The sequence below is a fragment of the Macrobrachium nipponense genome, chromosome 31 (genome assembly GCF_015104395.2).
Source record: "Macrobrachium nipponense isolate FS-2020 chromosome 31, ASM1510439v2, whole genome shotgun sequence".
Classification (NCBI taxonomy): domain Eukaryota; kingdom Metazoa; phylum Arthropoda; class Malacostraca; order Decapoda; family Palaemonidae; genus Macrobrachium; species Macrobrachium nipponense.
The window spans coordinates 26,202,168-26,225,835 of NC_061093.1; the positions used below are offsets into that span (position 1 = coordinate 26,202,168).

The 23,668-nt window shown below is 41.7% G+C and overlaps 1 protein-coding gene across 8 annotated transcripts in view; it reads right to left on the reverse strand.

The window, feature by feature from the left end:
* The window catches only part of LOC135206708 (SEC14-like protein 1), a 282,466-nt gene that overhangs the window by 14,198 nt on the left and 244,600 nt on the right, over positions 1–23,668 (reverse strand). For 7 of the 8 annotated variants that reach the window (XM_064238157.1, XM_064238153.1, XM_064238156.1 and 4 more), the window contains 2 exons: positions 18,115–18,186; positions 17,035–17,192 (listed from right to left, as the gene is read on the reverse strand). In XM_064238157.1, coding sequence (XP_064094227.1) covers positions 17,035–17,192; positions 18,115–18,186 — 230 coding nt within the window. The remainder of the gene's footprint in view (positions 1–17,034; positions 17,193–18,114; positions 18,187–23,668) is intronic. The other variant, XM_064238152.1, reaches the window with a different exon arrangement.

The window sequence follows — 23,668 nt, forward strand, 5'->3', positions numbered from 1 at the left end:
TATGTTGGATGTTCGGTCGGCTAGCCTACATAGGCTATGCCTGCGTTTTCCTCGTGATCCTTTATTCACGAGGATACGTTGGTCACGTGATCGTCACCCCATCAGCCCTCCCTCCCTCCCCCTCACGTGGGGCCCCCAGTAGTTGGGTGCTCCTCTCGCCCTGGTTGTCGCTAATGGCCGTTCCCATCAGCGGAGGGGGGGGTGTAGATGGTCCTCCAGGACCTTAGGTTGGTGGGTGTCGCTTCTTAGCCGACCGCCTCCGGAGTTGATGGTTGCTCTGCGTATTCAGCCTCGGCTTCCGTGGATTTGTTGCGCTCTGCTTCTTTCAGCTCCCGGAGCTTGCATCCATCCGCCTAAAACATTCCCTCTCCGCATAAGGCGGGTTTAGATTCCGGCTTCTCCGGTAGTCGTTGAGGGCTATGTTTACGGGAGTTTCTCTTCCGTAGGCGGAGATATTATATTTGTTATTTTAGTTTTCATTATTTTTATTTTTATTTTATTTTGCCACGGAACTTGCGAGTTCATGTGGCCGTCCCGGGTTACTTCGTGTACCCCCCACCCCGGGTCATACAGCTCCAGGTTGTTTTATTTCTTACACAGTCCCCGGGACGTAAATATGAATATATATATATTTTTTATATATGTTTCAGTCCGGAATGCTCCGGCATATAATATTTTTATCATAATTATCCTAATAAGTTTGTGCAATTGTTCTTATATATTATTGCACTTACAGGCCACTCAGTGTCTGGTTGCCGGCTGTAGTGCTGCACTGCAAGATCCGTGCGGCCATGACATTTGCCGGGGCCACGCCCCGTGCGCAGTGTTGCTTACTGATTCCGTGGTCTGGCATCATGAAAACTGCTTTGCCTGCTACGACTTGGTACAACAGGCTACCTCTTCGGTAAGTTACCGCACTGCTTGTTCTATGTATATTGTGATGAAATTATATTACACTACTTGTTATTTACAAAAAAAAAAAAAAAAAAACAATTAAATAAAATGAAATGAAATAAAATAAATGAACAATAAAAACTTCTTTAAATTAAATTACATTGATTATTCAACATTTATAAGCATAATGTTCAAGGAATTTACTCGGTATTGACACATTCCTTGCATTACAGGCTGAGCAGTCTGTTAAGGATGCTGCACTCTCCACCCTCAAGATCCGGGTTGGAGGGTTTGGACGGAACGTAGGGAAGGCTAAGCCGTATATTCTGTCTCAAGATATGGCGACTTTGATCTTCCCAGCTGGGAAATCTGCCGGATACATTGACCCAAAAGTAGCAGCACCAATTATCAAATCAATCCAAGACTCAGTTATAGAACAGCAAGAGGCAGAATTGCCGGACCTTGGCTTGGAAGGAGTCTCACTTGAAGTGGTTGAGGATTTGCCCGTTACACTAGATATGGGTACAGGTAACAGTGTTAATGAGGCTAGCTTAGTTGGTCACCGGGGTCTTTCCTCGAGTGAATCTGATTCTTCCTCTCCCTCTACTTCCAATTCCTTCATGGGTTTCACAGGAGGATTGCCCCCTTCCAGGTCGCATTCCTTCTCTGTGATTCCTAAATTAATGAAAAAACCTTCAGGTAAAACCTTGCTTAAAGCAGATCAGAGACAAAGCCAGGGCCTGGGCAGGCGCCAGGGGTTCATACACATATTAGACCTAAGATAAAGTCTCTTTCTAAGTCTTCAAATCCAAGGTCTCAGGGAGGGAATTCTTCCTATTGCCCCACAAGTCCCATTCCATCAACGTCTAGGGATCGGATACCTCATAAGGTACCGCAGGGGGGGCAGGAGGATTCTCCTTTCGTTGACCAAGACCAGTTCAACATGGATATTTTAAATCAGGTCAGTAGCCTTGGTAGCTTAGTCAGTTCAGTTGCAGCAAGGTTTGAAGAAGTGTTTAAGAGGTTATGTGCACAGGACTCCCTGATTGCAGGTCTCAGACAGGAGTCGGCAGTTTCGGCACCTTCTAGTAGCTTGGTGCAAGCTCAGAGCATGCTTGACGGGTCCACGCTCCCTCTGTTCCACCCTGGTAATCCTTGGAGGGTGGCGAACTTCGCTCCGTTTGTCAACGGGATGTTGACTATAGAAGGTTGTGGCACACATAGACTCGAGGATTTCGAGTTCTTCCCCGAAGGATTACAGCCACCATTTATAGGTTATGTTAGGCTTACGGAGGCAGCTCTGGTTAGAGAGGATAAGGTCCCCAAGGAGACTGTTTATCCTTTCTAGAGATCAGGCTCAGCAAACATGGATACGGAGCCTAGAAGAGTGGAACTGCTCAAATACTAGAGTAACAGCATTTAAAAGCCCTTTCACAATGTTTACAACTGATGACGAGAACCCTTTACCTTTTACATCAAAGGTAGCAGAACTTACCCTCCAGGCAGTGACTCGGGAAGAGCCCATGCCCCAGCTTAGGGAGACAGATCCCACATCATTGCTACTCCCAGGTAGGGAGGATTTGTGGGAGGATTTGCCAGCTACATTCTCGGTAGGCAAGCTGAAGCCTGACTGTGCAATCACTTTGTTTAGTGAGCGCCTTCCTAAGCTGTCAGACGCACAGATCCAAGCCGAATTTGATGCTAAGACACGTCTCGCAAGGTCTCTTAACTCCCTAGTGATGACAGAGACGGCGGCTCGGGAGTACGCTCAGGAGCCGCTGCTTAAGGTCATTGCAAAGTCGTTACTTTTGGGCATGCAATGTGACTTGTACGACTTTGCGGTTGCTAGGAGAAATTGCAGGAAGCATGTTCTATCTGAGGCTACGATCAGGCACGAACCCAACAAGCTTCTGGCTTCCTCAATCTGGGGTGCAGATCTCTTCCCAGCTTCGGCAGTAAATGAGGTTCAGAGCGAGGCATCACGTCTTAACCAAAGCATCAGATTGCGTTGGGGAATTCCTTTCAAAAGGAAATCAGAGTCTTCTCCCTCCAGTTTTAGGGCTAGAAAGAGGCAAAGGTAGTTCCAACCTTTCCAAGTTCCGCAACAGCATCCTGTGCTACAAGCTGTTCCAATTCAGCAAGTATCCCAGCCTTCGACTTCTAAGGCTCAGCCTCAGCAACAGCATCAATTTGTCTTCCTTTTGCCGTCGACTAACCAACAGGTTTCCCCACAGTATTCAGTGTCGCCCGCTTTTAACCCGGTCTATGAGAGTCGGACATTTCACCCCTTTACCAGGGTTGCTAGGGGTGGCAGGGCTAGAGGATCCTTTCGTCAGCGCGGAGGAGCCAGAGCCCAAGGGCGAGCTAGAGGTGCGAGGTCAGGAAGAGGATCCCGGCCCTCATCATCTCAATGAAGTTTCTCAGGTAGGAGGCAGGCTGTACCTCTTTTGTCATCGTTGGGGGTTCAGCAGTTGGGCGAAAAGCATAGTATCCAGAGGCCTAGGCTGGAGTTAGATCAAAGGTCCTCCTCCACCCATCACCTTCTATCAGGAACCAACGCAAGAGTTGAGGGATTACTCCAGGGACCTTCTCCAGAAGGGAGCAGTCTCCAGGACAAAGAACTTGAAATTTCAGGGTCGTCTATTCAGCGTCCCAAAGAAAGGGACCGACAAAAGAAGGGTGATCTTAGACTTTTCCCGTTTACATTCGTTTGTACATTCGTTGCGACAAGTTCAAAATGCTGACCATCTCTCAGGTGAGGACCTTACTTCCCCGTGGGGCCGTCACCACCTCTATAGATCTTACAGACGCCTATTATCATGTCCCGATAGCTCGGCACTTCCGACCATTCCTCGGCTTCAAACTAGGGAAAGAAGCCTACTCCTTCAAGGTAATGCCCTTCGGGCTGAATATAGCACCAAGGGTTTTCACGAAACTGGCGGAGGCAGTGGTGCAGGAGTTAAGGTCTCAGGGTATATTGGTGGTGGCGTACCTAGACGACTGGCTAATCTGGGAGATGGACAAAGACAAGTGTATGAAAGCCACGGACAAGGTCATGTCTTTCCTGGAATATATAAGGTTCAAGATCAACAGGGCCAAGTCCCGATTGACTCCGGAGTCCAAGTTCCAGTGGCTAGGTATTCATTGGGACTTGGATTCACACACACTTTCCATTCCAGCAGGGAAGAGGAAGGAGATTGCCAAGGCAACAAGACAATTCTTAAAATGCAAAAAGGCTTCGAGAAGGAATCAGGAGAGGATCCTAGGCTCGCTCCAGTTTGCCTTGGTCACAGACGTTCTGTTGAAAGCCAAGCTCAAGGACATCAATCGAGTTTGGCGTTCAAAGGCAAATGCCAAGTGTCGGGACAAGTTCGCCCGGATACCTCTGATTCTCAGAAAACGTCTGCGCCCATGGACAAAGGCCGCAAACCTAGCCAAAGAGTTACCGTTGCAGTTTCCTCCCCCGTCCCTAGTGGTGCATACGGACGCATCACTGACAGGTTGGGGAGGTTATTCACAGCACGAGAAGGTTCAGGGAACTTGGTCACCTCAGTTCCAAAAGCTTCACCTCAACATTCTGGAAGCTATGGCAGTGTTTCTGACTTTAAAAAAGCTCCGTCCTCCAAAGAAGACTCATATCAGGTTGGTTCTCGACAGTGCGGTAGTGGTACACTGTATAAACAGGGGTGGTTCAAAGTCAAGTCATGTGAACCACGTGATGGTAGCAATTTTTTCTCTAGCAGCCAAGAACACCTGGCATTTGTCGGCTACCCATCTGGCAGGAGTCCACAATGTAGTGGCAGACGCACTGTCTCGATCAGTCCCCCTGGAGTCAGAATGGTCACTGGACCAAGAATCCTTCAAGAGGGTTTGCAAAAGAGTACCGGGTCTGGAAGTAGATCTGTTTGCTACAGAGGCAAACCACAAGCTGCCTTGTTACGTAGCCCCAAATCTGGACCCTCTAGCATACGCTACGGACGCCGAGTATAGATTGGAACCAGTGGATGAAGATTTATTTATTCCCTCCAGTGAACCTTCTCCTGAAGGTGCTGCACAAGTTGAGATCCTTCGCAGGTCAGGTGGCTCTCATAGCTCCTCACTGGCCCAAGAGCAATTGGTTTCCCCTTCTCCTGGAACTAGGTCTTCGTCCTCACCCTTTCCCGGACTTGAGGCTGTCGCAACAAGTTCAGACGAGGACTGTGTTCGATTCCTCAGGTCTTCACAAAACCCTAACTTTATGGATTTCATGAAGTTTGCAGGTAAGAGAGTAGGGGACATTGATCCACAGAACATTTTGTTCTTGGAGTCAGACAAGAGAGAATCTACACTTCGCCAGTATGATTCAGCAGTTAAGAAATTGTCTTCATTCCTCAGAGAATCAAATATCAAAGTAATGACAATGAACGTGGCTATAACCTTCTTCAGGTCTTTGTTTGAACAAGGCTTGGCAGCTGCAACAATAACAACCACTAAGTCAGCTCTGAAAAAGATTTTTCTTCTTGGGTTTGGTATCAATCTAACTGAGTCTTATTTCACCTCTATCCCAAGGGCATGTGCACGCCTGCGGCCCATTCACAGACCGTCGTCAGTGTCATGGTTTCTTAACGATGTTCTTAGGTTAGCCTCGGAAACAGACAACTCCAAATGTGATTACCAAACCCTTTTGCGTAAGACACTGTTTTTATTGAGTCTGGCTTCAGGTGCCAGGATATCGGAGCTGTCATCTTTATCTAGAGATGAAGCGCATATAGAGTTCCTTTCCTCGGGGGACGTGTTGCTTTCGCCAAATAAAGAATTTCTGGCTAAGAATGAAGACCCTTTGATGAGGTGGTCTCCATGGAAGATTGTTCCGCTTCCGCAGGATCCATCTTTATGTCCTGTTAAAACTCTTAAGGACTATTTATCTAGAACATCTACCTATTCCGAAGGCCCCCTTTTCATTAGAAACGATGGTGGTACACTATCTCTAAAGGGCATTAGGCAGCAGATTTTGTATTTTATCAAGAAAGCCAGCCCAGGCTCATTCCCCAAGGTGCATGACATTCGGGCTATAGCAACTTCTGTAAATTTCTTCAAATATATGAACTTTGATGATCTGAAGAAGTATACTGGTTGGAAGTCACCCTTGGTTTTCAAAAAGCATTACCTTAAGTCTTTGGAGGATCTTAAATATCATGCAATAGCTGTAGGGAGACCAGTGTCTCCTGCTACTACATCAATATAGTACCATCCTTGTGTCATATGAATCTTTTCCATTATGCCAGCCTAATTAACATTTTACCTACCTCAGCAAATGTCTTAGTTGTTAGAATTGGTGTATAGTGTTACGTTCATACAAATTATTGGTAATTATTTTATTATGTGCGTGTTTTGTTGCCACATGTTATTGCTATATGGTATATTTTGTAAATAATAAATTGTATTTTTCCAATTCAAGACTATTTTTTTGTTTTCTTTAACCCTTCTGAGTTCAATTTAATATTATATTTCATTTCAGGGGGTGTAGCTTGGTGTTTCTCTGGTACAATTTCAAGGAGCGACACGGCTGAGCCCAGAAAAGGGATTTTGACGTAGGAAAAATCTATTTCTGGGCGAGGAAGCCGTGTCGCCCAGTGAAATCCCCCCCTATTTTTCCCCACCCTTGATCTGCACCAAGCTTCAATGCTATCGATAAGTATGACGTCACAGACTCCTTCAACAGGGTAGCTAGGTGTGACCTATAGGTCGGCTCCCCGTATTTAGGGTCTTTTGGTGAGGAAAAGGCTAATTGGAGGGGTTGCTGTGGTAGTGTTTAACACTCGCCCCAGTTTTATACCGACACCTTTTATTTAGGTGAGCGAGTCAGAGACTTCTGACATGTCCAATTTAGCAGTTCTCTGGTATTATAGCAATATTTTACTAGAAATAGTGCTAAAGAGGACACATTTCACTGGGCGACACAGCTTCCTCGCCCAGAAATAGATTTTTCCTACGTCAAAATCCCTTTTATAATAATTTACCTCTGGCTATGCAGTACATTTTCAAGGTTATGGTACTGAGTTGCAAAAACAAAATACATTATCATTACATCAGCTACAAAGGTAGTTAATAAAATGGCTGAAACTGTTTTCATTAACTATCCTAGTTGGCCGAGGAGCAGTCTTTGCTAAAGCACATTGAAGGTCGGCATCTAACATTCATTCAAGTCCCATGGGGAGCACGGGCCCCCTGACAGACCCTTGGTGTACCCCCTCGGGTACGACGCGTACCCCCTTGGGTACGTGTACCCCAGGTTGAAAACCCCTAGTCTAAGATAACAAATAAAGCAACCAAACTTAGCTAAAAACAGGGAAAAAGAAGATATAAAACAAACAATAAAACCACAAGATCATCAGTTACTTGATGTATCACAAAATACTCGAGGGATTAACTAATAAAAAACAGAACAGCAGCATGATATATCAATAATATAATATAGAACAGCAATGTGATAAATCAGTATTATAACATATAAACAGTCTACGATGACAAATAAAACAACAAAACTCACCTGAAAACTGGCGAAAAAAAAGAAAAAAACAAGCAAACAACCAGGATCACCATTGAAGTGCTACTAAAGAAATGTAGTCGGTGCAAAAAAAAGAAAAAAGTAATTCTGGATAACTCACAACTTCCATCAGCAAGTACCACTGCCCAACATAAGATATAGCACGAGATATCTAAAATAAGTATTACAACAATACTGTGGTTCACAACATATCTCGTGGTATATCCCAAATTTTGGTGCCAAGTTTCAGTTAATGGCACCTCTGTTAAGTATGTTATGGCGCCATAACCAAAACTTGGCCTGTTATGGTGTCATAAATCGCTGATTTTATAAAACCGGATTGCCATTAACTGAGTCTGCTGATAACTGGGGACTGTCTGTACTCAAAAGTGTTAGACCCTGACTGTTCTTATGCTCCAGTAATGAACAATGATGCATGGGATGCCACTGATTCAGTCGACAGGCGGGATCGAGAATCTTGTGGCCTGGAAGCAGAAAGACCTCTCCCTCTCAATGCAGAAAACCAAGAACTTTATACGTAACTCCTAATGTTGCGTTACAATCAAGGCAGGTGGATCCGGACCTAGATCACTTAGGCCCGGGTCTTTCTTTAGATCAATTCCAGGCAGAGGGCACCTCCTTTGCGCACCAAGAGTTGGCTACAATGGAATTGACCATTTCTACAGCATTTCAGGCAGTCTCGTGGCTTGATCCGTGGTCAGTGACAGTTAGGAAAATTTCTTCAGTGAGGAGAGCGCCACCTTTCTTAAATTGTTGCAGTCCAGTGGCAAAATTATTTTGTATCTGGCTACCCTAACAGCACATATGTTATGGAGGAGTGATACGGTAATTACATATGACAACGTCCTTGAGAGAGAGAGAGAGAGAGAGAGAAGAGAGAGAGAGTGAGAAGATGAGAGAGAGAGAGACGAGAGATATAGAGAGAGAGAGAGAGAGAGAGAGAGAGCGTCGTTGGGTTGTTTGTAGTTGTCGGGAATAATTGAGAGTGAGTATTTTCGTGTGTATGATGTGTCGTGTTTATGTTTGGTGTTGCTGTGTGGTAGTGAGTAAGTGCATATGTGTTTTTCTGAAGTGTGAGTGAGCGAGCTGTTGAGAGAGAGAGAAAGAGTGTAAGGGTGGGTAGACAGTTAGTGATGGTTTGTTTTTTGGGCGATTGTTTTGGGTTGTCTGCTGGTGCGGTTGCTGAGTCAGTCAGTCAGTCTATGGTCAGAGTCTGTGATGGACAGTTGGTTTTTCCAGATAGTGGTCTGTATTTGGCAGTTTTTGGGACAGTCAGTCTGGTCATGGGTAGTCAGTTATCATTGTATGTTTTTGATTGTTTTGATGTGTACAGTGGACCCCCTGTATTCGCTTTCTCCAGATTTGTGGATTTCTCTCTGGAACATTCCCCACCATTATTCATGGAAAATTAACCTATTCACAATATTTTTCTATGAGAAATATCCACTAATTCCTGTGTTTTTTAATCAATTTCATCATAAAATGCACTTTTTGTGATAAAACTATTAAAAAACCAGGTACGTATAAAAATTTGTTGTGGGTTTTTCTAGTTTTAACTAACAAAATAGGTTTTAAGCATTTTTATAGAGGTTCTAACTATTCGCAGGAGGGTCTGGTACACATCCCCAGCGAATATGGGGGACCACTGTAATTGAGTTTGTTGTGCTAGTGTCCATCTGAAGGTTCTTGAGCTTGTGAGGTTCTGTTGTGTTTGATTTGTGAATTGTGTTTGTGAGTTGTTGTGAGCTCTTGGTGTTGATTGGTATTTGTTTGTGTTGTTGCTTTGTTAAGTTTTGAGTTGTTGTGTGGTCTCGGTGTGGTGTTTGTTTCGATTTTTAGTGTGTGATATTAAGCGGTTGTTATCCCAGTGACTGAATCCAGTGGACAGCATAGCGTCTCGCCCTGATTTTGTCAAGTTTCCTGGTGAATAAATGTGATTGAGATTGTTTTTTTTTTTTTTTTTTTTGCCTTGCTGAACCAAGTGTCCTGTTATAGTCGAACCAAAATGTCGTGGTGGATTACAAGAGGTGTCATCAGAATGCTTCGTATTTGAATCCAAAAGTTTAGGTCTTTTTCCCTTGTAGACAAAGGGAAAATCTCATCTGTATATTAGTAAAGCTGGATTAAGTTCTGTACTGGATGGTGCGAGACCAGTCTCTCCACCCACACTTTTGTTTCTTGCTTTTTTTTCTTTTTCCTTCATTATAAATTATCATAAAAAGTTTAATTACATCTGGAATACTGGTAGCTTCACGTGCCCAATCGTAAACTCTCATCACATCAACCAAGAGCTCCTGAGGAATGGAACAATTCTAGGATCTTCGTTACTCTTCCTAAAGGACCAAGTTGAGGTTGCAGTGGACAGGCTAAGAACAGACAGTAATGATTGTCTAGTCCAGCAGGCTGTTATTAAGCCTTCTGGTCCTTCACGTGCCAATGTAACTCAACCTAGATCTCAGGCTGCCACTTACCCTTCACCTAAGAGATCTTGAGCCATGACTGTTCCTTGTAGGGGCTGCAAGCCTTTGACTGCTCCTGGTAAGAAGACAACTCGGCAGCATCCCTTTTAGCTTTGTCCTATCAGACCTGGGGCGAGGGGGCAGAGGCATGCTAGAGGAGGAAAATACCAGAGGGGGGTGCCTCTCCCCATTCCTGCCATGGGTGGGGGGGGGTTGCCTCCTGGCTAGCCATTGGGCAACTTAGAAGCAGCACAGAGCAGACACCTGAGTAGTAGATGTTCTGCAGGTGGGATATCTACAGGCAGTCTCCAGTTATCGGCAGGAGTTCCGTTCTCGGAGGGGTGCTGATAAGTAGAACCATCATTAACCGAAACTGTGATTTATGGTGCTTATGGGGCCAAGTTTCTGTTAATGGTGCTGATAACCAGTTAATGGTGCCTCTGTTAGGTATGTTATGTCACCATAATTCTATTATTGGCACCTTATGGTGCTGATAAGCCAAACTCAGCCCGTTATGGCGCCATAAATCGCCGATTTTATGGCGCTAGACAAATGCCATAAAATTGGGTTGCCATTAACCGAGTCCGCTGATAACCGGGGACTACCTGTATTCCCCTTTGAGTTTCCTCTTCCTCTCTCCAACTGTCCGTGCCATCTAAGAACATACGTTCAGGGCTTGCCAAAGGATCTGGCTCTCTTGAGAAAAAGTGAAGGCAATGATGGAAAAAGGAGCTGTAGATATCATAAAGAATTGATCCTCAGGTTTCTACAGCCGGATCTTACTTGTGGCAAAGGCATTTGGGGGCTTGGAGACTAGTCATAGACCTAGCTTCCCTGAACTTTTTCATCAGGAAGTCCAACTTTATGCTGACAATAGACCTGAAGGATGTGTACTTCCAGACTCCAATCCATTAGTCATCACTAAAGTTCCTTCATTCATTCTGGGAAAGACAATGTACCAATTCAAGGTGCTTTACTTCAGCTTCTCTACTGCCCCACAGGTGTTCAAGAGAGTTCACTCTATATTTGATCTGGGCACATTCACACACGGTACACATCTTGAGATACCTCAACAGTTGGCTGTTCTGGGTGGATTCTTGGGTAAAGTTGATCCAAGACAGCAACCGTCTACTCCAATTTTTTCACAGCTCCGGGATAGTGATAAATTTTGGAGAAGTCAAATATTACGCCCAGCCAAAAAACACTGTGCCCAGGCATGCTAATAAATACAGCAGCAACGAGGGTCTTTCCATCAGATCCACGCAACAGTAAGTTCAAGACGACTGTAGTCCTTCCTTTCCAGACAAAAATAACCAGCATGTCAGTGGCATATAATTCTAGGTCACCTGCCATCCCAGGAAAAGCTTGTTCCTCAAGGATGTCTCCACCACTGATCCCTTCAATGGAGAATGAAAGAGTTCTGGTCCTCATCAAAGGATTCTCCCTTCCACTGAGTTCTTCTCTCAAAGGCAGTGAGACAGGACTGGCATAGTGACTGGATGACAGGAATCTGGCCATAGGAGCAAAACCTTCATGCTCCCTCTGGAGATTCTTCTAAGTTTAGGTGTATGGGATCAACAAGACAAACAGCTTTATATCAACGCTCTAGAACTAAGGGTGACTTTCTTAGCCCCCCTCCCCCCCCCCCCCGGCCCGTGAGTGGAGAGAGGATGATAGAGAGAGAGAGGACGGAGAGAGAGAGAGAGAGAGAGAGAGAGAGAGAGCCCTGTCTCCTGTCAACTTCACGAATTGACTGTACGTAGTAGTGCACCAGTGGCCAATGACTCATTCAGTGGATCTTTCAGCCCAATACATTCAAAGAAGATGACAAGCAAGTCACAGCGCATACAAAGGGGAGAAGAGGTCAGGCTCTGCCTACTCTCTCTCCCCCCATTGGCCTTTACACTCATTTCACCAAACCTTGCTTTATTCTTGATTCAGCTGCACTCTGAGCTTTTTCCCCAAACATAAAGACCTCAGGTTTGTAGTTATGAAAAATACAAACCAATTAAAAATTTGTCATTTTAGGCTTGAAGTACTAGGAAGAAAGAGGCTTTATAATTACTGTATTCTTGCATTTTTATTACTTATTGTATTCTTGAATTTTTATATATTACAGTGTTGAGGACATGTGATTTTTCTTTTAGAAGTGTAATTTCAAGTCCATTAGTTATGAAAGTATGCTGAAACATTTAGATGTAAGGACAATTTGTATATAGGTTTGGGAGATAAATTTGTATAAAAAAACCTTAAACATTTCTTAAGTGTTAAAAGTTACTTTAGGTTAAGGAAGTTAAGATAAGCAAGATTTGAAAGGATTCTGTTGCATTCCCCAGGATGCAGATGCCTCGATCAGGCACTGTGCTGGCTGACAAACCATGTTCCATTGGAGAAAATGTGTCGACAAGGCCTTAATTTCTACTCCATGGAGTCAAACTACCTAGAGACTGTAATGATGTCACATCTTGGCTAGATATGTGACAGGGCAATACAATCACCATGACAATGAAAGAGTTGCCCCATACTCCTGGTCAAGGGTAAAAGGTTTAAGGTGTCAGGTGGGTAGACCCTCAACTTCCTACCCCCATCAGATTACCAATGTTACACTCTGACAGAGGAACTTCTTTCCTCTCCCTAATGTCAAATTAGGTTTTGAATGAGTTGCTTTTTGTCTCAGGAACAGTTCAATCTTGGCCTCTCCCTTCACTTCTCCCAGGGGAAAGTGGAAATGGCAGTGGCAATTGAGAGGGAAGATTCATGTGACACCCTTATATCTCAAGTAGCCACCTTCAAGTCCAGCCAAGGGAACAGATTGCTGGCTATGAGACTTCTCCAGGTCTAGACTGCCTCGCTGTCCACAGAGTGAAAGACCCCTCAGATGAAGCTGAGACAGGACCACTTTATTTACCTCTATAAGGGGCTTGACACCTCCACCCATTTCGCTCCTCGTACCTGAGTCAGTCTCAATGAGGAGGTGCAAGGAAAAAGGTTCCCGATGAGATTGGCCTCTCCACCTCTGCTGCCACAGATGGGAGGCAGCTCCTCCAATTACTAGATGTGTCTGCAGCAAAACATAGGAGATCTGAGGGCATTAATGTTCCTGAAGAACACATACAGACTTTGATTCTACGAACCCCCCCCCCCCTGCCATTCCCTGGACCTAGTACCACTCCTGAAAGATTAAAATTTGACCAAGTCCAAAGCTTTGTGGATAGAGGTGAGAACTATGACGCAGAAGGGAGCACTGGAGATTGCTCAGACTAGGTATCCAGGCTTCTACAGAAGGGACATTGTTAAGAAGATGGAGGCCCATTGTAGACCTCTCAGCACTGAATGAATACTTTAGAATAATTGTTCATGATGGAGTCAACTCATTCATTGTTAGATTCTATCAGAGAGGGAGATTTAAGAATCTTGATTGCTCTCCAGAATGCTTATCTCCACATCCATATTCAACATGACTAAATTAAAGAAATTCCTTCTTTTTATGAACCAGGGAAGGTCTTTCAGTTTAAGGCCCTTCATTTTGGCCTGGTGAAAGCCTTGCAGGTGTTTGCCAGGGTACATTGGCCTCATAGTGGTCACACTCTAAAGTAATCCTCTTGTTATGCTGTTTGGATGACTGGTTCATCCTCACTTCATCGGAGAAGAAGCTACTTTAGGACAGACATCTGCCGTCCTGTTATGTCTATCCTGTTGCAAGTGTCTAGTGTCTAGTCCTGATATCTGCTGTCCTGTTATGTCTATCCTGTTGCAAGAGTCTAGAGATCATTATAAATTGGCAAAAATCCATTTACTGCTCGAGCAGAGAACCAAGTATCTTTGAATGATTCTGGGCTTGATGGTGTATGCATTCCTGACAACCTTAAGGGAGTCTTAAGGCACTTCTTGGAGAAAGGAGAATAACTGGCTTGACGATGGCAATTCTGGGCCACCTTACATCCCTGGGGAGAAGTCATATTTGTTGCCTCCAATGGCAGTTAAATTTCATTGGGCCATCCAGATGCACAATTGGGCATCATTGCATAACATCCAGCTGAGAGCCAGGTATACTGCATCCCAGGCAAAATGAATGTAATGGCAGATATCCTGAGCTGTTGGGAGCAAGTCATAGAGACAGTGGTCCCTGCATCAGGTAGTAGAGGGGAGACTATTTGACCTATACGGACAGCTGATAATTAATCTGTTCATCATCAGACTGAAGCAATGATTTCCATCTTCTGGTCCTTGAGCCAAAGCCAGTGATGCAAGATGTGTTTCAACACCCATGGGGCAACATGGATAGCTATATCTAGCCCCCAATCATCTTCTCTGCCGGGTACTCGACAGTGTTACACAGACCTTCTGTCAATCCTGATAGATGTCTTGAGAGCCTTGCCCCCATGGACCACTCTTCTGTCTGAACCACACATTCACAGGCATTGAATGGTGTAGTTGCTGTATCTTTACACGCAGAGGCTCTCCAGCAGCTCTTGCAGAGAGGGAGGCTTTTCTCACAAAACAGCAAAGAGTTGACTGGTGCCCTCTACACCTCAGAATGTCTACCAAGGAAAGTGGGCCATCTACTGCAATCGGTGTCTTAGAAAAAGTTATTCTTTGGTCTCTACTTGTCATCAGCAATGTAGCAAACTTTTAGGTCCGAGTGTCTATTGGCTGTTGAAGCTTACTGGGCAGCACTCACTCAAAAACAGTGATGCTTATGAAGAGCTCCAAATTGCCATGCCCTCCTTGAGAGGTCAGGCTCCCTGAATGGGGCCTGATGTTAGTACTCTGAAGCCTTAAGGTATCCATGTACAAACCCTTGTACCAACCATCAGACGGGGATCTTACCCTCAAAACAGTCACCCTTGCCATAGCAAAGAATGGAGAGTTACACGGATTACCATACCTCTTGGGCACTTCGAAGAGTGAAATTCCTCAATCCCTGTCCTGGAATTCATGACTTATATGCAAAATCCCTCGGTTCTTGACCAAAGGTTCCATAGTTTCTCAATTCCCTTCCATCAAGAGCTTGGTTCATACCCTAAAATATTACTTGAAAAGGATGAAGAGCCTCAGATCAGAGTACAAGCACCTTTCTTGAGTATGGGACATGCAAGAAGGGGTATGCTCTTTTCCTAGTAGGGAGTAATGCAGTCAATGCATCTCCTGCAGTGCACTGTGGGCATTAAAGGTTCTTTGGAACATCCCTTCAGCTCCTAGCTGCAACCTCTTTTATTCCTTTTACTATACCTCCATTCATATTCCTTTTCATCCCACTTACTTTTCACCCCCTAATAATTGTTTAAAAGGGCAACTGCAATGATTTCCTCCAGTTACACCTTTAAAACCTCTTTACTCTCAATTTTCCTCTCAGTGCTGAATGACCTCATAGGTCCCAGCACTTGGCCTTTAGCCTAAAACTTATACTCCATTCCAAGCAGGTTATCCTAATTACTACTGGATATCCTTATTGCTACTGGAGGTAATCTCCAAGGCCTGTGTCCCTCGATAGTTTGGAGGACTTTCCAAGCCGACCATGGGTCCACACAATAGGGGCATTTGACCCTTCCTCACCTTCCAAAAGTACTTCTTGGTTCAACAGGTAATGAGGGCAGCAGTAAGGTTCTGTCAGACAACCTTCAACTCATTCTCCTAGAGGGATGTTGCCCACAAGTCCCTAAACACCTTTTTGTTGGGGTCTGTGGTGGCAGCTCATCAGGTAGTGTAGCTATAACTGTAGGATACCTGTCCAGGTATCCTACATCTCATTTGAGTGCTTTGGATAGTGTGTGCAGCTCTTCAGGGAAGAGGTGGTGTGTGCACTGAACCACTTTCTCCCATTACTCCATACCTGTAAATATTTGTGCCAGAGTAGAAGCTGGACCCAAGTGAGTACCTGTTTTCCTAGTCTAGAATGCAATCCCTAGTCTCTCCTTCTATAAGAGAAGGGGGAGGTGAGGCAAGGCAGAGCCTTCCATCCAAACCCATTGCATATGTGTCTCACAGCAAAGGCTGCTGAACAATGGTGCCCCTTCTGTGGAGAGGGGAACAAAGTTCTTAGGTATTAGTCCAATGTGATTTCAGTCCATAATGTGGAGCTGGGATCAAGGGAAACATCACCCTGCCCTCCTGGGCAGTGCCAAGGGAGCAGCAATGGTGCTGTTACTCATTGCACCTGAAAAGGTGTTCACCTTACCTACAGACACTACTTCCCTCCTGAACAGGAAGTCTCCATATATGAAAGGCATAGTGTTGGTATCCCCATGGTAACAAATGCAAAATTTATGAAGTAATATTTATTTTTCCCAGGTATAAAACCATAGCCTTTCATACTGAAGATAACCCACTTCAGCCAGCCGGCTTCTTTTTTTGTCTTCAGTTTTACATACTGAATATGTCAGAATAAAAATGGATAGCATCAGTTGGATGAGACTGGGTATTCCATCTTCCCCATCACCTGGGTACTACCCTTGTTTAGTCAATACGTGGCTGGTCAAGGCATGCAAGGCTACAATTTGTGTACTTATAAAAAAAATACAAAATTTGACTTTTTTGCATTATTAAAACTATTCTTTTTTGTGAAGCTAATATGACAAATTAGATTCACTCAATGATCTGTTTGTATTGAAAAGAAACACTACTTTAGTAAGCTTGAAATTTTTCTTTATACCTAAATGTCTTTTTGTGCGAAATTTTGTTTTAATTCATATTTTACTTCTGTTTAGTCTAGAAATTGTAGAATTTTATGCACTGAACATGAACATGTGTATAATTTTTTAATTGTAAATGTTAGTTTCATATTTCATAATATCAATGAATTACAAAAGCAAAGACCACCTAATCTTTAAAATATAGAAAAATATATATCTAAAGTCTCATTTTGATGGAAGGATATAAACTTGAGCAGTAAACATTTGAAATAAGACATTCAGTTGAGAAAAAAAGCCAAAAGGAAAGACTGAAAAGTTAAGACTTAAGCCAAGCTAGGAGCTGAGGAGAAACCTTGCTGAAAGACCCGTGTGGTGTTATTACTGTAGGCAGTAACCCAACGCATGGAAAATACAACTCAGGGTACAGGATTTGTATCCTTTACAACTAAGGCTACAGGATTTAGATCCTTTTATAATTCTTGAAAATGTAAAATTTTCTCACCTGTAATCAGCAGACTTGAGGGTTTCATAGTAGTACATGATCTTAGCCTTTGGTGCTGTAATGGTATCAATAATATCTAAAGGTGAGGTGTGAGGTGCAGATTCATAATAACGCCACTGCAATACATAGGTTCCCATGTATGACGTCACATGAGAGCCCTGAAAAATAAGTACATTTAAGCATATAAAACAATGCATAATTTTGTGTATATTATATAATAATAAATAATAATATATATATATATATATATTATATATATATATAATATATATATATATATCATATTATATTATATATATATTATATATAATATATATATAATATATATATTATATATGTAAATAGAACAACCAAGCAGATCCCGCCTGGTTTCTCAGCCGGGTTCCATTCTTAGCTGGGGTGCTGATAAGCAAAAACCGAAACTTCCTGCGATTTACAAGCACAGAGTTTCGGTTAATGGCGCCTCTGGTTAGGTATGTTATGGTGCCATAACTCTTATTATCAGCACCTTATGGCACCAATAACCAAAACTCTGCAATTTATGGTGCCAAGTTTCAGTTAAAATTATATATATATATATATATATATATATATATATATATATATATAGTATACATACATATACATCATACATACATACATACATACATACATACATACCCCATACATACATATTATAAACACATACATATATATATATATATATATATATATATATAATATATATATATATATATATATATATATATACCTTCCATAACAGAAATAAAAAAAATTTAGTTGGAAAATTGGTTATTTTGAGGATAGCACTTCATGAAATTATAATTAGATGAAACGTACTCTATTGCCCAAAAATATATGCCAAAATCAATATCTCACCTAGTTCATTTTGCAATTATTACAACACCTCAACATAAATAACCCTTGATGCAAAAACAATTTCTAAAATAAAAATGAAAAGGTCTTGAGAAGAGACAGGCTACAGTACATCCTTTTTTAATGCAAAATACTATATATTAAATTTACAGTACAACTATAACAGTTGCCTTCTCACATGGAGAAGTGACACCTGAGGCTGACCTGTATGCTCTCTCCTTCACGATAAACAGGCTGCTGATCGAAACGGCGGCTCTCTTGACCATCCTTCTCATACTTCGGAGGGGAAAGGAGAAAGCATAGACAAGGGAAAAACAACAATAAAAGGTATAACAGGCATAGCTATATTCAGTATGTTGCAAGCAATACAAAATCACAAGTGCCCAACTGCAGAAGAAAGGTGAGGACAGCAGAAAACAAAACAAGGTAGTGATGGAAGCATCTTTTAGTCTTTCTAAAAAAAAAAGGAAGTGTTGTGTTTTAAAAATTACAAAAAATGAAAAATAATCTATGTAACTTGTAAAACTAAGGGTCTACAGTACTGTGAGACAAACTACAATTCTAGCACAATAGTACTATAATTTAAATAAGACATACATAATGTGTTGGTCAACTTCGCAAAACCAGTTGCATAAAAGTTACTAATATCATGATGCATGAACACAACAAGACAAGGAGCAAAACAGAGTCACATTTTTAAACCCAGTGAAATACAGTATACATAGTGTATTGTGAATGGTGCTATCTGTTAGTGAGCAAAGAATCCTGGCTATCTGGCACATAAGAAAGAGTAGTAGGACAGTATTTACAAATGGTAACATGCTTTAAAGAGTAGCAACATTTTTTAAACATAAGTGAGCTTTGCTAAAGTCTTAGTGTTTATCAGTTGTTGCAATTGGAGAGCATCAGATATACAGTACCACAGATTATATCGACTTATTTTAACTTTGGTTTGTACTATACTGACTTATTTTAACTTAGGTTTCTACATCTAAGTAGTATATTTGATTATACATTAATGGCATTAAGGATAAGGTTCAGGTTACTACACTAAATTATTCATCCAATTTCATCATGAGTTAAGATTGAAACTTAAATTTTAAAGATTTTCCCTTGCATGAAATATTGAATAAAATACTGTCCTGTAATCATATGAAATTCAACCCATTGCTCTGCTGAATCCTATTATGTTGGTATTCATACAACCATGGCTCAAGAGATATCTATGTAACAAGATATGAACTTAATTTTCTCTCCCACTTTCCTTAATCTGAATTTCATCTTTCACATGGACATATTTAATCTGACTTTCATACATCATCAGTTAGCAATAACACTGTTTCTTTAACAATGCAGTTTTGTACAATTTAAAGATTCTGCATCAAACCATGTCTTTTATCCATCATTCTGTGCCACACTTCTCTGAAGCTTGTTTTTATTTTTATAATTATTCTCCCTAGTGCATACCATTGTGTTGTCAAATTATACAATATTTGTACTCTCACTGCTACGAGCTTAGTTTCAAAGTTGGGATAGTAGATGAAAATGTGAGGGTTATAATGCTTTCAACTGATCTTTCAACCATAGGACAACCACTCAAAACCTGTAATTACAGAAGGCTGTTAAAAATACGATTTGTTTGAAATATGGAACAAATATCCCCATAAAAAATAAAGGGAATCAGGATAATTCATTCCAGCCAACCCAAAAAGTTGATTAAGAAGATATACGTAGTAATAAACAGTACGTTATATGAAGTAAAATTTTGGAAAAAGATTGTTTCCATGTATGGTTTATGAACTTTACGGGCTGGGGGTGATGGAAGGAGGAGAGACAGGAACCCTCTGGGGAAACCAAATGGTCCCAGTAGGGCAAAGATTGGTAACAAAATAAATTTTATTCACATTTTACAAGGATAATTAAACGAATTGATAGGTGTGTGTGTCCAATTGTGTTGAGAGAGAGAGAGACTGCTGATGTGTTTACACTTAAGATCTAAGTGCATGAAAGAGATTAATTATGCCACAACACATCAACTTACTGTTGGCAAACAGCAGAATTTAAAATAAACATGAGGAGGTTTTGCAAACAAATGTAATAAGTAAAGAATGCAAGAAAAGGAAAGAGAGATTAAATAAAACTTTTCACAAGAAAGTCGTTTAAACAAACAATTGAAGGCATGGAGAAGCTGAACACAGCGCCAGTGTGTTTATTATGGAGCTGAGTTACTTTTACAGAAGTGAAAAATTGTAAAAAGCAATTGACACTAGATAGGTATTTTATAGTACCAAAAAGAAATGATTTGGGCAAATAGAGTTAACTGAAAGAAACTGGTGAATAATCATCCCATTCCAGCCCAGCTGGTAAATCAGTGAAAAGCAGACCCTGTCTTCCCTCTCCTCTCCTCTCTATCATCTCACTCAGCACACCGAACACTGGCTTACGTAAGACTTTTTTTTTTTTACTGTATTGTATTTGATTGCTTTCATATTTTATCAATATGTTATATTTATTATGAAATAACATTTTATTTTTTATGTGAATTGGTACTGTTTTCACTGTCTCTTCTCTCCTCAACAATATCATGGCACATGATATCTTATAATCATTCATTCATTATTCCACAAAAATATAAACGGTCCCTCCCTCTATCTCAAATTAGCTGTACATCACTGCAATGAAAAATGATCTGTTAATCGTTTATGCGAAATTTTATTGTGGAAAGCTTTGTACTTTCATTTACTAATTTGTTGAATATGGTTAAACTATATCGTCTGATTCGCCATACCGAACGCTCCCTCAGTTAACGCTAGATTGTTTGTGTATTGCATTTGATTGTTTTCATTTTTTATTATTATGTTAAATTTATTATGAAATTCCATTTTTTATGAGAATTGCTATTGCTTTTACATTCAAAGAGTAGAACCCTTGTTGTCTCAAGTTGGCTGCGTGTACTATTTTGTACATCTTTTATTTTAAATTTTATATTAAAATGCTTTATGCTTTTATTTATTTTGTCAAATACAGTAGACCCTTGACTCACGAACGCATTGACCCACGTACAACTCGATCCCCGACCAAAATTATAGGTAAAATTTCACCCTTGACTTACGAACTAACTTTGAGATACGAACAAAAAAAAATGCGGAAAATAAAAATTCTGTTTGGGTCATGAACTAATTTTGAGACATGAACATTTGAAAAATGCTGGAAATTTCTGGAAAATAACAATTCACTTTGTTTCACAAACTAATTTTTAGACACAAACATTTGAAAAATGCGCGAAATCGCCCAGCACACGTGAGAGCGTTTGAGTTGCCATGGGACCAGCCATCCTCCAGCCGCCCACGCACGGCGTCACCCACGCATCGCTCTTTGTCTCATCTCATTGTGTACAAGACGTTCGTCAATTCGCTTAGCATTTTTTGCGCTAAAACTTGTGATTTTCTTCATAATGGGCCCTAAGAAAGTGAAGAGTGGTGGTGAAAGTAAGAAAGTGAAGAGTGATGGTGAGAAGAGGGTGCAGAGGAAGATAACCATTGAAATAAAGAAAGAAATTATAGAAAAGTTTGAACGTGGTGTTCGCGTGACCGATATCGCAAGTGAGTACAAGATGGCCAAGTCGACAATTTCGACAATTTTTGAAAAACAAGGATGCCATTAAAGAAGCAAATGTTGCGAAGGGAGTGACAGTACTAACCAAGATGAGATCGCAAACCCTCGAAGAGGCAGAAAAAATAATTTTGAAGTGGGATACATGAGAAACAGATGGCAGGTGATAGTGTAACGAGCCGATCATCTGACGAGAAAGCTCGGCAAGTGTATCAGAGTTTGCTGAAGGAAACTCCTTCTACTAGTGCCACGCCAGATGATTTTAAGGCTAGTAAAGGGTGGTTTGATAACTTCAAGAAGAGAACTGGAATTCACTCTGTAATTAGGCATGGTGAGGCTGCTAGCGCAGACAAGGCTGCTGCTGAGGCATTCGTGACTGAGTTTGCCGAGTTCGTGGAGGCCGAAGGATACCTCGCTCAACAGATTTTCAATTGTGATGAAACGGGCCTCTTCTGGAAGAAGATGCCCAACAGGACATTTATCACCCAAGAAGAGAAGGCGCTCCCAGGCCACAAGCCAATGAAGGATAGGCTTACGCTTTTGTTATGCTCAAACGCAAGTGGCGACTTGAAACTAAAGCCGCTACTTGTCTACAATTCAAATAACCCGCGTGCCTTTAAGCAGCACAACGTAAATAAGGCCAGACTGCCTGTAATGTGTAGGGCCAATACAAAAGCATGGGTGACACGGAACTTGTTTATGGAGTGGATTGATGAAGTGTTTGCGCCGACCGTGAGTCAGTGCCTAACAGAGAACAAGCTACCCCTGCGGTGCCTTCTGATCATGGATAATGCCCCGGCACACCCTTCGTACTTGGCTGACTGCAGTGAACATGACTTCATTCAGTTCAAGTTCCTTCCACCCAACACGACCTCTGTTCTCCAGCCCATGGACCAACAAGTCATTAGCAATTTTAAGAAATTATATACGAAGGCGCTCTTCTCCAGATGCTTCCCGTGTAACTGAAGAGACAAAATTAACCTTAAAAGAATTTTGGAAGAAGCACTTTAATGTTTTTTCACTGCATAACCCTCATTGATAACGCATGGACTGAAGTTACGTACCGCACATTAAATTCTGCGTGGCGGAAACTTTGGCCCCAGTGCGTAACTGTCTGTGACTTTGAGGGCTTCGATGCAGAGATTGTGCAAGAAATTGTGTCCATGGGCAACAGTATGGGTCTACAAGTCAACGACGAAGATGTTGAAGAATTGGTCGCTGAACATTCAGAAGATTTGACTGCGGACGAACTTGTTCAACTCCACAAAGAGCAGCAGGAGCAACTTGCTCGGGAGCAATCAACTGACGAAGAGGAGGCTGGGGAGGAAGTTACAGATGTCAGCAGTGATGTGATAAAAGCCGCATTGGAAAAGTGGAATGATGTCCAGTGCTTCCTTGAATTGTATCATCCGGACAAAATTGTTACGAACAGGATCGTGAATATGCTCAATGAAAATTTAATGAGCCATTTCAGAAAAGTTATGCAAGGAAGGAAAAGGCAACAGACACTGGATAAGTTTGTGATTAAACGTTCACCAAAAAAACCTAGAAGAGTTGAATCTCCGGAACGAGATCTCCCCGACCTGGATGGGGGAGGGTCTCCTTCCGCACAATAACCTCCTCCCCACCCACCACCCTCCTCTTCTCTTGTCCGTCAAGCCAGAAGTCTCGCCAGTCATAGTAAGTGTTCACTTTACAAACGTTTTTATAGTGTTAGTTTACCATTTTAAATTATATTATTAGATATATTAAGGTTTTTTACACTGACTTTTACATTATCTGTGTAAAATAAGGCAAAATATACATAATATATATTGGTTCGTAGGGGTCGAGAACCAATTAATATTATTCCCATTAAACCTTATGGGGAAATTAGCTCCGAGTCACGAACAATTTCGAACACGACCAAGGTCTAGGAACGGATTGTGTTCGTGAGTCAAGGGTCTACTGTATGGTTATCATTAAACTATATACTAGTATTAATATTTTGTTCTTATTTTTGCAATTCTTACTTTCCTAATCTAAGTTATGCAGACAATCTTTTAAAGGTAAATTTGATAAAAAAAAAATATATATGTGCCAACATGAAATGCTATGGTCATACAGTTACACCAAAATTGCAGTGCTAAAATAATTTCAAAAGGCT